General features: G+C 40.6%; 1 protein-coding gene across 11 annotated transcripts in view; it reads right to left on the reverse strand.

Annotated features, from left to right (window-relative positions):
* The window catches only part of SLC9A9 (solute carrier family 9 member A9), a 703,484-nt gene that overhangs the window by 107,769 nt on the left and 576,674 nt on the right, over positions 1-19,041 (reverse strand). For all 11 annotated transcript variants that reach the window (XM_058730134.1, XM_058730131.1, XM_058730132.1 and 8 more), the window contains one exon: positions 9,535-9,583. In XM_058730134.1, coding sequence (XP_058586117.1) covers positions 9,535-9,583 — 49 coding nt within the window. The remainder of the gene's footprint in view (positions 1-9,534; positions 9,584-19,041) is intronic.

A 19,041-nucleotide genomic window follows, 5' to 3' on the forward strand; every position in this document is an offset into this window, starting at 1 on the left:
AAAAAAAAAAAGAATATTTGAATAGGGCGATGAGGTCAGGATTCTGGGGTGATCATGTAAGTTAAGACAGAGCTGCTACCTACATCCCCAAACATAATGAAAATGCATGGCTCCCATCAGCTGGGTAAAGTGCTGAAGGCTTTGAAAGTGTCCCTATAGAAATTTAACATCATTGTTAGGAATTTCCCTAGACTCCTAGATACTGGTTTCAGGGGTTTTTCAAGGTCTTAGAAAAACCTTTTCTGGCTTTCTTTCCTCCTTCCCTATCCTTTTTATTTTATTTCCTGAGGGGAATATACTAGAACTCACAAGCACTAGTGAAATATCTTATACTCTATTTCTGGCAAGACTTTCAGAGATATTTTTTTGACAGTTGATAAGAGCAGCACATATTAGGTAGCACTTTGGAAAATGTTAACAAATGTAAATTTTTTTCAACTTTATTTTACTTGAGAGATTGGAGATGTTATTTATTTTACTAGTTTATAAAGAAATTGACTGGGTTCTAATTAGAATAAAACATAGACCATATTTTCCCAGGTGAGGGAAATGCCACTGATGACCCAGCATTGACTTTTCTGCTGATCATAGATAAAATTTTCAGTGGGTATCTTAAATATCTGTTGGCCCAGTTCTGGATCCATTCATTTATTTTTCTGAAGTTATTGATGACTTAATAACCCGGTTATGAAAGGCCATCAATAAATGAGTAGAAATAAATGAGTTAGTCTACTCTGTGCTCTGCTTGTTCACTGGGGGTTGAAGATAAATGTGCCCAGGGAAGGCCAGCCTTTGCAGTCACCCTGGAACAGGAAAGGTATCTGATGAGGCAGCACCGAGGGCAAGCCTCTGGGAGGGTCCAGATGGGCAGAGGACAGCAGGTAGCATTAATTTACCTAGATTACTCTGAAGCAGAGATCAACTCACACCCAAGGACAATGGATGTGACCAGTCATTAGAAGTAGAATCTGGAATTTGATGGTATTTTCTTTATCACTAGCAGTATTTCTTTTCTTCTGAGTTCCTTGTCTCACAGGGGAAGTGGTGTGCATGTTGGAACACACAGAGGATACAGAAACTGAAAACCAAGATTTGAGTTCTGACTCTCTACCGTTTACCATTTAATAACAATACACTTATCAACTCTGAGCCTCATGTTTCACGGTTGTAAATGGAAACCAGAGATTCAAGAGCATTGAATCCTAACTTTTCTTTGCCCTTGATACTTCTAAGAAGCAGAGTGCTTGATATATGTGCAATTTCTTGTTCCTTTATTATCTTCTATTTCTGGGAAAAGGTAAAAGCGACTGGGACATTAGATATCTTTCTTTTTCCTCCTTAGACAAAGGAATAAACCAGAGGTTGGGAAGTGACTGAGCACAGAAGGGAGTGAGTCCTTACCTTTTAAGTGATGCCCTCACCCTTAGCACCACCCCAGAGAGGAAGCAATAGGAAAATTGTGAAGGTGTTCTTTGTTTTTTGCTTATTTAGACCTCTGGGAGAAAACAAAAGGCTCAGGCCAGAAATCTGTGAAATCCAGACAGTGAAGCAAGAAGGGACTGTTTGTTATATTAACCTTAATGAAAAAGAACTAAGCAAATGCAAATACATTCCTCTATCAATATTCAAATGTGGGGCCTTTGTTAAGTGAACTGGATGAACTCTGCTCTGGGATAATCATGTGGGATTGCTCCTCATTTCAGGGGGATTCCATGGATTAGGAGACAGAGATTTTCCTTTCTATTTTTTGAGATTTCATATCCAATATTAATGTCAGTGGAAGTTGCACAGAATTATAATAAAGACAAATAATTATCATAACAAGCCCGTAGAGCTCCTTATGGGTTCCAGAGCATTTTTACAAGTTGTACCTTTGAATAAAATTTGATAGCAGTACTTTTGATCTGCCATTTCCCCACAATTTGAAATGTATTTATGTAATAATTTCAAGTTTATTGCCTTGATTTTCTAATTTTCAAGGAGAGGGCCAGATTCTGTGCCCCTAAGGAGAAAAAATTCTGGATTTTGAGGAAGGAGCATAATACAATTGAAGGTCAATAGGAAATTTTTCCAAATTTACATTTTAAAATGTATATCATTAATTCTTAGCTTCCACATAGAAACTACTTTATACAAATCTTCTCACCATCCCCATGCCGTGATGAATTCATAAATATTCTCTAGAAGGTATAGTCAGAAAATACATGCTTAGGGAAGAAAAAATGAAGGAAAGAGCTAGTCAAGGATGGATAAAACTGTTACGGTGACATGTAGACAAAGATAAACTACCAGATGGGCTACACTCATGGTTTAGCTACAAAGAAAGGGCTTGTTCAAATAGCTTTTCTGTATAGGAGATCCAAGTTAATCCGGGGGAAAATAAATTATTTGGTTCAGATAAATATAATATAATATTGCAGTGGTTTAAAAATGTATACCCATAGATTCTTTGGCACTTTTTCCTTTAAAAGATGGAGATTGATTTCCCTTCCTACTGAATGTGGATTGTACTTAGTGACTCATTTTTAATCATTAGAATGGAGCAGAGGTGATGGTGTGCCATATCTAAGACTAGGTCATAAAAAGACATTGTGGCTTCCTCCTTGCTATCTGGTGTTAGACCATGTGAGGGAAGTCAGGGGCCATATTGTGAGGACACTCAAGTAGCTCTATGGAGGGAGAGATACATGTGGTAAGGAAATGAGTCTTCTTGACGATAGTCAGCAGTAAACTGGTGGCCTTCTGCCATCATGGAAGTAGATCCCCCAGCCCCAGTCAAGCCTGCAGATGACTGTAGTTCTAGCTGACATTCTGAATGCAACTTCATGAGAGACCTCAAGTTAGAAACATTCAGCTAAGTTGCTTTCAAATTCCTGACCCATAGAAACTGTGAGATAATACATATTTGCTGTTTTAAGCCACTAATTTTTGGGATAATTTGTTATGCATCAATAGAAAGCTAATACAACTATATACTAGAATCATCAGTTCCCAGTGTAAAAGGCATTGGAGTGGGAATTGGGAAGAGATAATAAGATGATACGTCACAACTCTGTAGTTTACAAAGTGTATTCACAAAGGTAACATATTTGGGGTATAGAAGATATATTTCCCCCTTAAGAGTATATCAAAACTTATCCTAGATCTAGTATACCATGTTAGGGATTTAGGACTGAATATAAGGCATAAAATGATGGATGAATTTACAGGCAGGAGGAGATTCACATCATTTCACTATACTTCGTACTATTCTTAACTAATGCCTGACTTATATCGCAATTTAGTTGGTGTGCTCTTTTATATGCATGTACACACACACATACACACACACACACACACACACACACACACTTACATCCATGTACACACATCATAATGGAAAATGCACCTTGGAGTATCTTACTCATTATGTCCCCCAGTGATGGTGTCCCAAACCACAAACACCAAAGCAAAGAGTCTCATATTGAGACTTGTGATTGGAATATATAGTATTATATATTTGAAAATAAAACAAAACAATGTATTCCCTTATAAACCTACTTCTAAAATATGTAATGGTTGACAATCATAGAATAACTGGTTTCATAAGAATACGTTAGAATTTAGGTATTAGATGACAGGCAGCAAAAGCCTGTGATTCTCAAGAGAAGGACAACGAATGAGGTGAGCCTATATTCTCCTGGACCCTGCCTGGAGGCCCTATTCCCATTGCAGTGCAAGAAGGTAGAGTCCACGCTGAGAACAGTCCAAGCAGAGAGCTGCCATCTCACTGAATCAAGGAACTAGGGACTAGAGTTTGGGTGTTGCTGAAGTGTCTGGAATTTGTTGTTGTGGTGGTGGTCTTGGGAAAGTTCTTTTAATTCTTTGAATTTCAGTTTCGTAATTTATAAACTAGGGGTGATAACAGGTGTTTTGATTGGCCACGGTAAAGAAAAGTGGGTATACACATGGCACCTAATATATAAAAAGTGCTCACTAAATGGTAGTTGCCATCTTCTTCCACTTCCTCTTTCTCATTATCATTCCTGCTTTCTAGAATCTGCAATGATTGAATGTATAGGTAAGAGAAATATATGGAATTTAGTCCTATGCAGTAAAAATTAGTTGGAGGAAATACACTTTTGGATGTATAAAACAAAAGTAATTATAACCCAAATAAAGTCAGTATTACCAAGGGAAAACCTAGGATATTTGCTGTGAAAAATCCCTTTTATTTTTCTCAAAATTCTACTAGTTACAATGCAACATAAAAACCCCTCATCTGGGTCAGGTCAATTTTATAGAGCTTAGTATTCTATTTCTGAAATATTTGTGGAGGTATAGTATGGAATTTATATTCTTATGAGGTCAATTCCAACAGTATAGGGGCAAGTTTGGAAAAATGTTAATTGTTAAATCTGGGGTGTGTGTGTGTGTGTATATATATATATATATATATATATATATATATACACACACATGGAAATATTTATTCTGTTTTCTATAAGTTTATTAGGACATTTGAAAATATTCACAGGGAAAAATTAATTTTTTCATATATATTTTTCACATATATATGAATATTTATTCTGTTTCCTATATGTTAATTAGGATATTAGATTTGAGAATTCACAGGGAAAAATTAATTTTTATTTCAAGATGAGATGATACCAGCATCTGCTAATTAATCTCTTCTCCTCTTGAACCTACTTATATTTCCAGCCCTTGCAACTCTAGATGACCATGAGAAATAAGCATCAATTGCAGAAGAACAAACCCTTTTATTCTTCCTCAAATGAGCTCTTTCAGATTTTAGGGGTATTCCAGGTTACGGTTTTCTGGGAATTGGCAAACAAGACTTCATTCACCTTACTCACACTCTTCATATTTTTATAGATACTTTATTGTATTCCTTCTTAGTGCTAATCTTTCTGCAGGAGAAATAGTAATCCTTTTAATCTCCCTCTGCTAAGTTATTGAAGTTGCCCTTCTCTGGACCTTTCTCAGCTCTGCTCTGACTTTCTTGAGCTGCAGTGACCAGAACTGATCCACACAGGTTACACAGAAGCATAAGTGACAACCAAAACTAGAATTTCAATGAAGAAACTATGGGAACAAAAAAAAAAAAAATTGGAAGTTAGCATTAAGAGAGCACATAGAGAAGCATAGTGTTAAAAAAATAAAAATTATGTTAGAAAAGATGAAAATTAACCTCATTGTAATAGTTGGCAGAGTACAGATGAAGAAAAATGAGTTCTTAAAAAGGGTTGATTCCATTACTTCCAAGCTCCAAACCTTTAGGGGTTTTTCCTCCATCACACGTAGAATAAAACCACACTTATCACCTTGGCCAATGATTTGGCTGCTCTCTGTTTCTCCCAGTTCATGTCCATCTCTCCTAACTTGTTCACCAATTCACAGCCACACTGGCCTTCCTGCTACTCATGGAGCACACCATAACCCATTGTGACTCTACAGCTTTCATCCTTGCAGTACCCTTTTTCTGGACTGTTTTTTCTCCAGATCCCACACGGCTCACTTCTGCACATCATTCAGACCTCTGATCAAATGCCACTTCCTTAGAAAGGTCTACCCTGGGGCATCTGGGTGGCTCAATTGGTTAGGTGTCCGACTTCTGCTCAGGTCATGATCTCATGGCTTGTGAGTTCGAGCCCTGTGTTGGCCTCTGTGCTCAGAGCCTGGAGCCTGCTTTGGATTCTCTGTCTCCGTCTTTCTCGGCCCCTCCCTCGCTTGTGCTCTGTCTCTCTGTCTCTCTGTCTCTTTCTCTCTCTCAAAAATAAATAAACATTAAAAAAATAAAATAAAATAAAAACAAAGGCCCGCCCTGATGAGGCAATAGCCTCTCCTCCATTGTTCACCATCCTCCTATCTGCTGTACTCACATCATTTACCTTTTTTCTCATCAGCATCGCCCATTAGAACAAAAGCTCTGTGAGTGAAAACTTTGAACTGGTAACTGCTGCATCCTCTTCACATGTAGACTAGTCTCTGACATGGTGGATTGTATGGATGAATGAATGAATGCATGAAAGCATACCATTTCAGAGTGGAAGTTCTGGAACCAGATTGTCTAGATTAACACTCCACCTCTTCTTGCTATGTACCCTTGGACCAGCTATTTAACTTATTTGTATAGAGTTTCCTCATTTGTAATATGGGGATAACAATGGTATCTGCTCATAGGGATAGGGTTATCTTGGAAATTGAATTAATACAGACAAGGTGCTTAGAAGTGTTAACAATAGTCTGTACTCAACAAATGTTAGAATGATTATGAGAAAAATGGCAAAAAGGGAAAAAGAAGCAACAGTGGTGAGCCTTCTTGGGCAGCAGGAATTTCTATTAATATATTAAGGCAAGTGTGATGCTCCAGTGATTCTCAACTTCTGTGCAGTGCTGTGTTTTCAAAAACTCAGCATCAATTACAAGGAAAACCTCTTATGGTGGGAGTAGGGGAGGGGGTGGGAGTCTCAGAGTTCTTTTGTTTTTGCTTTTAAATTTAAGAGACATAAAATTCACAACTGTACTATCTCCCATTTCTCAAAGAAGCACATTTGCATAGAGTACATATTTAAACTTTAATACCTGTATGTAGAACATGCTTTCTAAAGCTTTTGGGTCTGGTACAAGCAAAAGTATAATACCATTCACACTCTAAAGCTGTTGCAAGGCAAAAAGGAAAATCGTGACATTGCTGGTTAGTGACAGTTAGAAGTTCGCATTTCCCAAAGGCTGTTTTACTGTCCACCAACTGAGAAAGAAGAAGTTCCTTAAAAAATATAATAACGTGTGTTTGTTACTGATTTTGAGAGTATACAATCAGTAATTGCCATAACTGTAAAATTTTTAGCTTTTGGTAAAAATAGTCTTCCTCTTTTTCTTCTACTTTTAGAAGTTGACTGGTGCGAAAATCATCTTATTTGTTAACACAAGCCCAATTGAATACATGCAAACCAAGTGGAAACATGCAATCTTCCTAAGAATGAGGGTTTATGCTCTTCAGTCCTCCAGAGCAACAGATGCTGATAATAAGCAAAGAGATGTCAGGCAAAATGAGGGCAAAGAGGTTCTTGACACATGGTTTGGAAAGTACCAAAAAAAACACCAAAAGCAAAAACAAAAAAACTGTACAGGTCAGGTGGCAGCAGCATGGACACTGTTTTGTTTTGTTTTTTTTTTTTTTTTTTTTTTTTAATTTCTAGCTCAATGCCACTGTTTCCTGTCCTTGACACGGAAGATAAGAATTATTCCAAGGTTTGGAGAAAATCTCTTTCTGAAATGTAGCTACCTTGGTAGTCAAATATTATTATGAATAGGAACACTTCCAGGACACCTCTTAAAAACAAAATTATTTGAAGGAGCAGAAGTTCAGTAGGAACCGTGTAATTTATAATAAGATTAGTTAGCTAACATTTGTACAGCTCTTTATGTGTCCTGTACAGGAAGCCCCAAGTGAGAAATATCTTTTAAAACGGTGGCCTGCGAAGTTTTGTACTGCTTGAGGAGAGAGTACACTTTTTCCCTCTAATGATAATAATTTAGTATATTAGTGATTATTTTTTCCTCTTTTCCCCCCTTGGCTACCAAAGCTCACTTGTGGCTTGACTAAGCAAGTATATAGGACCTTATGATCTGCTTATTCTTGATTCTCTTTATCCCTCTGGTTTTGACTTTCTGCTGTTAGTAATATTATTTATTGAATTTTAAAATTCTCTTAAAATATTTTACTATTATTTTATTCTATGGGTAAGCTGTCACAAATCCTTCATAAGATGAGAAGGGTTTAACTAAATTAAGTTTCGTAGTTTTCATAAATATAATTTCACTTGATCGTTATACCAATCTGGAGAAGTAGACATTATTATCAACCACACTTTACACATAGGGAAACTGAGACTCAAAGAGGTAAAACAACTGTTGGAGATTCAAATACAATGCAGTTTTCACTGGACCTAGTTGCCCTATCTCATGTCTCTAACAACAACAACAACAACAACAACAACAACAACAACAACAACTATTTTCTACTGGTTTAAGTATCTTCAGGTAGGAGTTATTACTGAATTAACAATGGTGTGAATGAGCTAAAATAAAATGTTTAAATTGTAAAAGGAAGGAGTTAGGCTCCTAGGTAATCTTCCTAATAATTATATGTGATTTCAAAATATTAGGCAGCTAGAGAAAGATGAAGAATTTGCTTTGATGCATTTTCTTATTCTATCTCTTTTAAAGAAAAAGATAGAAGAGAAAGATAGAATTTAGATACAAGTTTTGCTTGAAGGTAGGAGGATGGATTAGTTGACCTATATGAGATGAAAATGCTTTTCAAAAATCAGCCACCATGGCACCTTACTAACTACTCATTACAGCCCATGAGTATAAGGAGATGGGCTTTATTCTCCCTTCTCAGGTCACCAAGCTGGCCCCAATCCCAGTGTGCTGGCACACCTGCTGTGCTCACTCCTGCAGTGAGGTGTGTTTCCTGGGCTATGGAGTCTGAGAGAACAGCACCAGCCTGGCCTTGAAACACATGTACAAAAAAAAATTGAAAGTACAATAAGCCAGGATCATCACCAACTTAATTTTCCAGGCCTTTTTATAGAGCACAGGATCCTTCCTTCTTTATGTCTATGTAAACCAGGAAAGTAGCAACATTTTGCCCAGGAGCACTAACCAGCTGTGCCTCATTGATGGCATTATAGAAAAAAAAAAAATCACAAAATAAAAGGGATGGATCCTCTTTAAATCCAGGTATGATCATAACATGAGTCATTAAGCAACATCACTTATTTATATTATACTATTGTGTCTATCTGCTTACAATTTCAACAAAAGGTGCAACATTCCTACACAATTGTTTTAAGTACTGAATTAGAAATGGCTAATGCAAAATTGCCAATGGCAGATTCTACTGCGATGTCAGGTTCAAGTTCAGAGTTTGGGGCATACATTTCCTGTACTCGAGGGAACAGCACATTATTTTGAACAAATTTCCCTAAGGATTTTCAGGTCTCTGCAGCGAATGGTTGTGTGGTTAAGTTAGGAATGGATCACCTAGACAGTTTTGCTGTGCTTTTGCAAATTTTCAATATTTCAATATTTCTATACACCTAGACCTGATTAATGAGAAGCTGTGCAGGAGAAACAGGTCCATTTGGGCATGTGTGCCCAACATGCATTGGACATGCACTGAATAAATTTCACTGAGATTACCTAGCTAGCAAGTCCCTAGGCAGAGGATTTGAACTCCAGGCTACCTCATTCCAAGAACCATGCTCTTGCTTCTATACTGTAGAGCTTCCAGCTTCTTGTTGCCACAGAGAGGGTGCAAGTGCATTCTAGTTCTAAGCATTCTAAAGGTTATACAAAGGTTATCGATTCCCAGGTATTTTATAGCCATTGGGTGTGTTTTATCAGTGGAGGCAGTGCCCTTTAGGTTGAGCCCCTTGGCCACATGCTGGACAAGCATGGAAGATTCCATGGAACAGAACATTTTATATTTCTATACTCTATGAATTGGCCTCTTTGACTTGCCTGGTGTGAGGTGGGCTCCTTCAGATCTTCATCCAGATCCACACCAACTCTGTTAAAGAAATGAGAAAACTGGTAAGGGCCTTGCTGCAGATGAGACGCAACAGTTTTGTGTGGCAGATCACTGGAACCAAATATGATACAGATCAAAGGAAAGGTTTGGCAGAAAACCATCCTACCTCTCCCTGAATCAAAAGAACCTCAAATGCATTCGTGTCAAAATGAGAACTTGTACAGCTGGGCCTCAGCACAGCTAGTGAGATTGAGCACCAACTCTTGTTCCTCACTGCTGTCTCTCGATAACAGTAGGAGCCTGAGAATGTCCACAGCCCTGAAAATAGAGATCCTGGAGGAAAGGCCACCTGCTATCCCTGCAGGACTCATTGACCAAACTGCTCCCGGAATGTGGGGGCTGGGTTGGAGCAGGCTCCTGGAGACAGAAAAGAACAGGCCTTTGTCCAGATGCTCACCAAAGCTGCCAGTAGAGAGGATTCAGGGTTCTGGGGCCTGAGGCTGAAACAATTTGACCTGGGGGCCTCTTTTTTAAAAGAGCCTGTAATACGGTGTGTCTGGGTGGCTCAGTCGGTTGAGCGTCTGACTTCGGCTCAGGTCAAGATCTCATGGTTTGTGGGTTCGAGCCCCATGATGGGTTCTGTGCTGACAGCTTGGAGCCTAGAGCCTACTTTGGATTCTGTGTCTCCCCTTCTCTCTGCCCCTCCCCTGCTCATGCTCTTTCTGTCTCTCAAAATAGATAAACAGTAAAAAAATAAAAAAGAAAAAAAAATTAATACAAAAATATGACCACAAAATTAGGTATGGAAATGACTTTTGGGAAAGAAAAAGTAAACTACAAAACGTTTCATGATTTAAAAATCTGGCAAATGCAACAGACGTTTCAAAATCCATAAAAATAATTAATATTCGAATTAACTGCCTAACACACTTTTAAAATAACTTTTTCCTCTGTAAGTTTTGCCTCCATACTTTGATACTTTCTTTATATGGCAATGATTTTGTACAAGAGAGAATAGGAAGATAAGGTAGTCTTTCCTCTAACAAGATCGATCGAAATTATTGATAATTGGGAGGCACTAAAGCATGCCTGCTTACAGACATGCCAGCTGTGTGCAGTGCTGCTACACATTAATGCCCTGAAAACACAAGATATCTGATAAATTTCATTTTGTGCAATTCCCATAAACAAAGCACAGTGGGCTTGTCAGTGTACATACTGCGTCATCGGATATATTCCTGAATTCTGTTTTGATGGGGGACCAATGAGAACGGAATCCTCCACTTGGAATTTTACACATCTCATGATTGGAAGAATTTTCCACAGACTAGCTTCAGGCTCAGGACATTTCAAGCCTTGTTTTTCTACAACTGCCCACAGACTTCTGAAGCCTGGCGCTGTAGGACATATTCAACTTTGATTCAGCCTTGTGGCACTATTCTTATAAGCCATTCCTGCACTGGGATGGCCAGCCATAACTTGCCCATGCACAGAAGTGACTGCAGACCACACAAACATATCCTACTAAATATAAACTAAATGCATTCCCAACTCAGCTTCCCCTGAGTCGGATCCCCCAAATGCCCACTCCAGGGCCAATAGACCAGAGGAGAGGTATGACTGAGGGGAAACTGTAGTGGAAAGAGTCATCAAACCCCACTGTGGTTAAAATATATTCCTTTTGCAAATCTTGCAAAAACACAGGACCATGGGAACACAATGCTGGGTTTCTTCCCAGGGCCTCAAAAGGGCCAGAGCAGTTGAGGGTCCTGCAGTTTGAACTTCCTCTGCTCCAGAGTGGGCCTCTGTCTGTCTGGAGGCAGGCTGGGAAGACTAGGGGAGGACTAGGAGGAGCAGCTCAGGGCCTCAGACATCCCACCCAAGCTCCACCGGCACCTGTCCTGTGAATGCCTCAATTCCTAGAGCTTTGGGGTCTTCCCTTTAACTCCTACCCCTGCAAACACTTCTTTAGCCCCCTTGCCATTCTGTTCTCCAGGTGGAGGAGGGGAAAGCAGGGTGAGGAGCCAGCAGCTGGCAGGTGTGCTGTCCAGTGAAAGGAAAGCAGCGCAGAGACAGCTTATTTAAAATACTTCTGATGCTTCAAAAAAATCACTGTCTTCTGGCAATGAATAGCCTCTTCTTTCTAAACCAGGGAGCGAAATGGGTAGCTATTTACTGTATGTGAACTGAGAAGAGCCTCTGGTAGGGACTAACCTTTGATTTTCTTAGAGTAGAAAGATCTCTTTTATCTATTTGAAGTCAGATGGAGAGAAGGAATGAGAAAAGAGGGAATGAGAAAGGAGGGAGGGAAAGGGGTCAGGGAGGAGAGACAAGTAGGGATGAGGAAAGAGGAGAGGGAGAGTCACCCTGTGGCCTAATGGGTAAGGCATTGGCTTCCCAAAGAAAGAAGGGAGGAAGGAGGCAGTGCACGGGGAGGGAGGCAGGGGGAGAGAAGTCCTGGGGAGGAGAGGAGCAGGAGAAGGGGCAAGGAGGGTGGAAGGCTAGGAGAGGTGAGAGACAGGGAGGAAATGAGGAAGGGGTAGGGAGAAAGAGTGAAGGGGGAGCTAGGGCCTGGCCTTCCAAGGTGGGTCCAGGCAGTGACGTTGTGGTGCAGATGGCCTGGGTCCAACCTCTGTGACCAGTGAGGGACAGGTGTGGAGACACCCTGGCCCCCCACCTCATGATGCCGGGCCACATTCAAAGCTCTGATGGCTCTGAGCTCTCTGGCTGATGCTGAGGACCCCTAGGAGGCTTTATTTCTGGGTAAGCCTAGATCCCCCTTCTCCCTGTCCCCCTCCTCAATGGACTACCTGGCACCTATCTAGGCTATGAATTGAACTGGGGGTCCCAAAGTTCCCATTGCCGCATCTATTTAGGGCCTTTTTCTGGTTCCCTGTCTAGAAAACTCAAGAGGACAGAAATCGAATTTCACAAGAAACCGAATAAGGTTTCTTGTTTGAGGCAGTACTAAGGTTTTCCACGAAAACTTAAGTTTTCCTTTCCATCAGCAATCAAAGCAGACGTTTCTCGTTTCAATTATTCCAGCAGCCAGATGGAGCTGAGGAATGATGGCAGCAGATTAAGTTCTTTGGTTTTATGTGAGACTCAGTGAGAAGCATCTCAGAGGCCTGAGAAATGCTGTTCTACTGGGAGCAAGAACAATGCTTCCTCCCTCCTCCCATTTCATGGAAGGCCAAAGTCTGCTCCTGGGGCCAGGCCTGTGGCCCTTCTTGGCCTTGAGCAGACTAAACATCTCCCGTGGCTTGAGGAGAGAGAAACTCTACCTAAGTTCTTTCTTCCCTCCTGGGGCAGCTGTGGCCCTGTCCTCAGAGAGTGTGCAGTTTGGCAGGTTTAATTAGAAAAATCTAAAACATTTACTATAATTTATGTGTTATGAAGGGAAGTCACATAAGAACAGTATCTTCCTCTCTTGATTTTACCTCATTTGATAAAAACCCTGCTAAAATACATTACCTGGCTCCCTGCCTCCTTAAACAGAATGTGATGGGGATACTTGGATCTTTCCTGGAAGTCCCAGCACCACCACCGGCCCCATAAAGTGTAATACTCGCTGTGTTATGATGATTTCCAAGCACTATATGAACCTCTTTATGCCCACATTAAATGGTCTCTGGCTACTATTCTTTCTCTTTTAAAAATTCTTATATCTGCCAGTTAGATTGCCTAGATTTCCTGCCTGCAACAATATATTAGCAGATGGTCTCTGTGCTCCCTTCTACCTTTTAATTTAGTACGGGACTGATTGCTTGATAGTCAAATTTAATACATTTTTTCAAGTTTACAACACACAGATATGCACACATACACAACAAAACAATAAAACTGAAATGTTATAGAAGCGATTACAGTAAAACACAGTTGTTCCCTGCCCCACTCTCTGCCCTACTTCCACAGACCAAGTCCCCATTGCCTCTGAGGGCAATTTTCTACCTTTTCTCTACTGAGATAAATATACTGATATCAGCACGTGTGGCACGTTCACACAGCATCCCCAGGGTTACACAAACATGCCAGCTGCATCTGTGTCTTTTACTCTCTTGTTCAAGAGAGCAAGTCAGAGTGTGAAAGTGACATTCTGTTAGGGTTAACCTTGAATCCACTCACTTTTAGGTATAAAAGATCATTTACACACTATGGGTTTGAGAAACTAATAGAAAGAAGACACCATAGGGGCGCCTGGGTGGCTCAGTCGGTTGAGCGTCCGACTTCGGCTCAGGTCATGATCTCACGGTCTGTGAGTTCGAGCCCCGCGTCGGGCTCTGTGCTGACAGCTCAGAGCCTGGAGCCTGCTTCGGATTCTGTGTCTCCCTCTCTCTCTCCCCCTGACCTGCTCATGATTTGTCTCTCTCTGTCTCAAAAATAAATAAAAACATTAAAAAAATTAAAAAAAAAAAAAGAAAGAAGACACCATGGCACACAGCTTGTAGTGCTATGTGTGTTTATAGCAGCTCCCCAGGTGAGAGATCACAGGTGTATGGCACGCATCTTTCCTGTGGTATTAAGCCCCCTTTCTGTTCATCTGATCCGGATACAGTGCCCCAGGGTTGGTACCGGACCTGTCCTTATTTCTGAGCATTACCCAAAATGGTCCCTGAGCTGTGGCCCCACCAGATCTGCCAGTGCGTCTCCAATCGATTGAATCCCCTCCCTCTAAACTCCAGCGTGGCAACCACTGGGTACCTGTCATGCACTACCTCCTTTCCTGAACGTTCCACTACAGTCCCTAATCTTCTGATCACCACCATGAACCATCCATCTTGTTGCCCTACCTTGTTTCAGATTCCCCATCACTGTCTGCTTTCATTGACTTGGACTGTAAGTAGCTTTGTACCTCCAACTCTGATCTCTGCTCGCAGACTGAACCCTTTCTGTAGCACCTGTGATCATCTTGCTCTGGCTACTGCAACCCTGGCCCACCTTGTGTTCACCTGTCTGGTTCTACCTGCCAGTGCTCTTCATGATATATCAGCCCTAGCTGGAATCCCAGGACTCACAACTACCCTGTGGTTGCTGAGGTGTCACTGAAGCCCAGCTATTAAGAGCCTCTCACTGCTGTGTGACCTGCATCACTCACTGTGCTCTGGTTTCCTCATTACAATGGGGATAATAACAGAACATGCTCCCCAGAGTTCTGGTGAGGATTCAATGAGAAAATATTTATAAAAGTGGTTAGCTTAGGACCTGGTACCTTAGGACCTGGTACCTGTTCTCAAGAAATGTTAGCAGCTATTGTCCATGTTATTGTTTTCATTGTTATCAGTACTTAAAAAAATCCCTGAGGCCAATGCTCACTGCCATGCTCACTGCTCACTAATTTCAAGATCAAACCTTCTAGTCTCCAGCTCTGCAATGGACAACCCTTGAATATATTAGAGTAATACCTACAGTTGAGCCACAGAGATTTCAGAGGAAAATATTATTTTCATTTAAGGGGGGGCCAAACTTCCCAGATTGGAATTTGTTTCAAATTTACTGGTAGGCTGTTGGAGTCAGAGGTCAAAGAAGGAAAGGAAGGTGTCTGAAGAGCAATGAGAAGAGAGGGTATGGGTAGAGCCAAGCAGAAAGAGCAGAGAGAAACAAGGTGAAAAAGGAAGCACAATGTGATTACAAAGATTAGGTACAGGTGGTGGATACCTAACTGTAAAGGTGCATGCAACTGTAGAAAAGGGAAGCCAGGGGTGGATGATGAACAACCACACAGCCCCCAAAACATTTATGAAAATACAGTACAGAAAAATAAAGAACCAATAAGAGATTAAAAAGCAACTAAAAAGACTGACTGGTTAAAATTTTATACAATGTTTTGCATTCTTGATGTACCTTTTAATTTTAAGCAAGTTGAGTGCTGCCTCTATGGTATTCAAATGAAAATGAAAGTGAGCTTTGCACATATTCCCAGCTGTGCTCTCAAACATCTCACTCCGGGTTCCTCATTTTCAATGAGCTTCCAGCTCCATTTTCAGAGCAAAACACATCTCTGTACTACCATAATGCACTTCCCCTCCTATCGCGCCTCCATTCTTTGGCGAATTTTATTAGACATATTGAAATCTCAGGATGCTCCCATATCCAATCATGGTCCAAAAGAATGCTCCAAAGTTGGGTTTTTCTTGGAGGGGAAGCAAGGTGAGTAACTAACAAAAGGCTCACTTTTCCCATTAAAGTCAACAAAATCCATTCTGATCCTTATCACTTAGCACCTCCAGAAAGGCAGTGAAATATTACTAGGGCTTAGTCTTATTGTGTGAATCCCAATGGTCCTAGGTGCAATTTTGGTTCTTTTGAACCTCCTGTTGACAGGGGCTGGGTGGTGGGGGAGGAGATACGATTTTCTCTAAGAATTGTGTTTGATGACTAAGTGTAAAAAATGACATTTTCAGTAAGGGAAGAGTGACTGGGACAATGGAGGAGTCTTCAAGACACCCCCAGAGGTTTGGGGACTATTGTGTAGCTGGAAGAACATCACACAGGGGCCAAAATCTGGTACCACCCAGAATCACCACCCCCATCCTATATCACTTGAGTGAATATTAGTGGAGCTTGTGTATGACCCAAATTAATCTAATTAATCACTCATACCTTTTATATTTGTTTTGGGGAAATAAGAAAATGAACTAAAGTAAATGAAAAAACTCACCTTGGTTCATTTTGCTATTTCAATGTGGCACAATAGTTAGGAGTTGGGAGTGTGGAGCCAGGCTATATGAGTTCAAATCTCATTTCTATCATTTACTAATTTATAACTTAGGGACAAATAACTTAACCCCTCTAAATCTCAGTTTTCTTGGTTATGAATGGAGATAAGTATATATCTACACTATGGACTAATATAAGGATAAAGTGAGTTAATACATATAAAGTGTGTAAAATATTGACTGCTACCTACAAAGCTCTCATGAAACATAAGCTAATGTTCTTATTGTTCTTGTTATTAATAGGAAAAAAAATTGATATATCCTACATTGAATGATAAATATAATATAGGTTAGGGTTGAGAATAGGTATCCTATAAATGACATATGCTAGGATATAAGGGTGAATGACAGGATTCCTGCTATCAGCGGTCCAAGATCTAATAGGGAGACAGACACTGGAAACAAAGAGCTATGGTACAGTGAAATAAGCATTGTACACAGAGTTATTTGAACACACAACAAATAGCCCAACCAAGACGGGATATAGAGAGGTTGGGTACATTTCACAGAGGAGTAGGGTATTGAAAAGTGAATGCTGTATAAGTGCCTGACACTAAGCTTTTTGACTGTAGTGTGAGTGACTGACATCAAGCTTTTGTTTGCTGAGGCATCCATTTCAAAGTATATCCATCTTGAATAAACATACTGCCAGCTGTATGATACAGCTACTAGCTAAACAACCAGATAGGGAATTCAGCTGTCCCACGCATAAAATTTCCTCTTTCAGAAAAGCCCTGGGTAACCTAGATGACTGACCACTTGAGTGATCCCACTTCTGATTTCCCACACCCTAATTCCTGCTCTTTGCTTTACATTAGCCACTAAAGAGTGAACAAGTGAACACCTAGATACCCCACCCTTGGACCTTAATAAAGGCAGAGGTCCAGGTCCATGCTCTTTCTCTCTGTGTGCCCACAACCTTGCTGCATGGCCTCAAGCATGCCAAGTATATACTGTCCAGGACTCATGATAATAAATCTCATTCCTCAAAGTTCCCTGATGGTTTTTGCTGAAGTGTAGGCATCTTGTAATCATGATGAAAACCACAAGGGCTGGTCCAGCCACAACATTGGCCCTGGTGGAGAAAATGTCTGTGGGATCTTCTCTATGAGTAATACAGCCAGGTGTGTGCCTCAGGCATTCCTAGCCCATAGCATCACTATCAATAGGCTTGGACCAACACAACAGAAAGGATAAGTTTAATGGTAAGAGAAAAGGAATTTGGGAGAGGGCACTCCAGGCTGAGGGCACAGCATGGACAAAGGCATAGAAGTTTAAAAGTACCAAGTAGGTTTGAGACATGGTAAATAGCACTGTATGGCTACACTACAAGCATTACCTGTGATGAGGTGGGCAGGTGAGGTCAGAAAGTAATTTCAGGACAATTAAAAAGGGCCTTGAATGCTATGCTAAGAAAGTGGTTTGTTGTTGTTGTTGTTTTTGCTTTTGTTTTTGTTTCCTATAGGCAGTAGAGGTTGAAATAGATTCATGTTCTAGAAAAATCACTAGTGGCAAAATTGTGAGATTAAGAAACTGGAGGCATGAAGGTCATTTAGTAGTATACTACTGAAATAGTCCACCCAAGAGTCCATTAGAGTCTAAAGGGAGAGAGTGTGGTGGAGAAGAGGTAGATTTGACAGATGTGTACTTGGAGGGGTGGTGGTAGCACGTGAAAAACTGTGTAGTGAAGGAGAGGAAAATATTGAAATGTTTCTGAGTTTCCTCTCAGGACACCAGAACTGTTTACCCCTAATGTTAACCATATTACAGGAGAAGTAGGAGAGGGAATTTTCCCTGAGGTGCATCCTGTTAGAAAGTTGAAACAAGCTCAGAGTCAGTAGGGCCTGAGCAGATCTATTGTGAGTGAAGCAAGATTAGCTCTATATATTGTTACCACCTCAAAAAAAAAAAAAAAATAGCCCCTCCCCTTTAAGAGTTTTGGCTGTTTGCTGTCTGAAGTGGAGGTTGAGACCAAACAGTAAAGTCCAAGGAATAAAGGAGGTATAACGGGTTTCAAGGTCAAGATCAGTGGACTAGGAATGTGAATGGAAGCTGGAGAAGGGTGTGTCACGTTTGGTATCTACAGACAGTTTGGGCATCTTATTTACAGAGAGGCTGGTAGGAAAGAGGCTCAGGAGAGTAATTTATCATAACCTTGGAAAGAAGTGAACACTTTCTGAATGAAGTTTGTGGCAATAGATGTAGAAAATTTCGGTGTGGATTAATATGCACTACATGGGACAGTCCCATATGGGAGATGCCCAAATGTAGTCAATGCGGGCTCAGTATCAGGAAAAATAACAGCCCTTCACTCCTTGTTTGCTTTCAGACAAAGGATGAGGAATTATATCAGAGGTGTAATAGAGACTCTCTTGGCCAAAGACTGGGTAGATGATTTTATACATCAGAAGAGTGGTTTTAGAATACAAAGGTTAATGTGTACTGGGAGGCAACTGGAATTTTAAATTTGGGAAGTGACAAGATGACATATCTGCCAGTGAAGTGAAGGAAGAAAAGGAAGTTCCCCAGTTTGGGGACACGAAGCATGTGATATGACTGTGAACCCCTATTGAAGAGTAAGCTTCAAGCCTGGGGATGCTGCTGAGAGCGGAGCTGCCCCTCTAGGTTTCCACCAGTGCATGGACACACTGTCATCTGTTGGTTCCCTGTATGTTCTCCTAGGTTGCATTTTCCCACACCTGGGACATGTCTGATTACCAAATTGAAAATGGCTAGATCAAGGGTTCATGTGACATTGCTATCTTGGTGTCCAGAGGTTGC

Source organism: Neofelis nebulosa, chromosome 5 (genome assembly GCF_028018385.1).
Source record: "Neofelis nebulosa isolate mNeoNeb1 chromosome 5, mNeoNeb1.pri, whole genome shotgun sequence".
Lineage (NCBI taxonomy): Eukaryota > Metazoa > Chordata > Mammalia > Carnivora > Felidae > Neofelis > Neofelis nebulosa.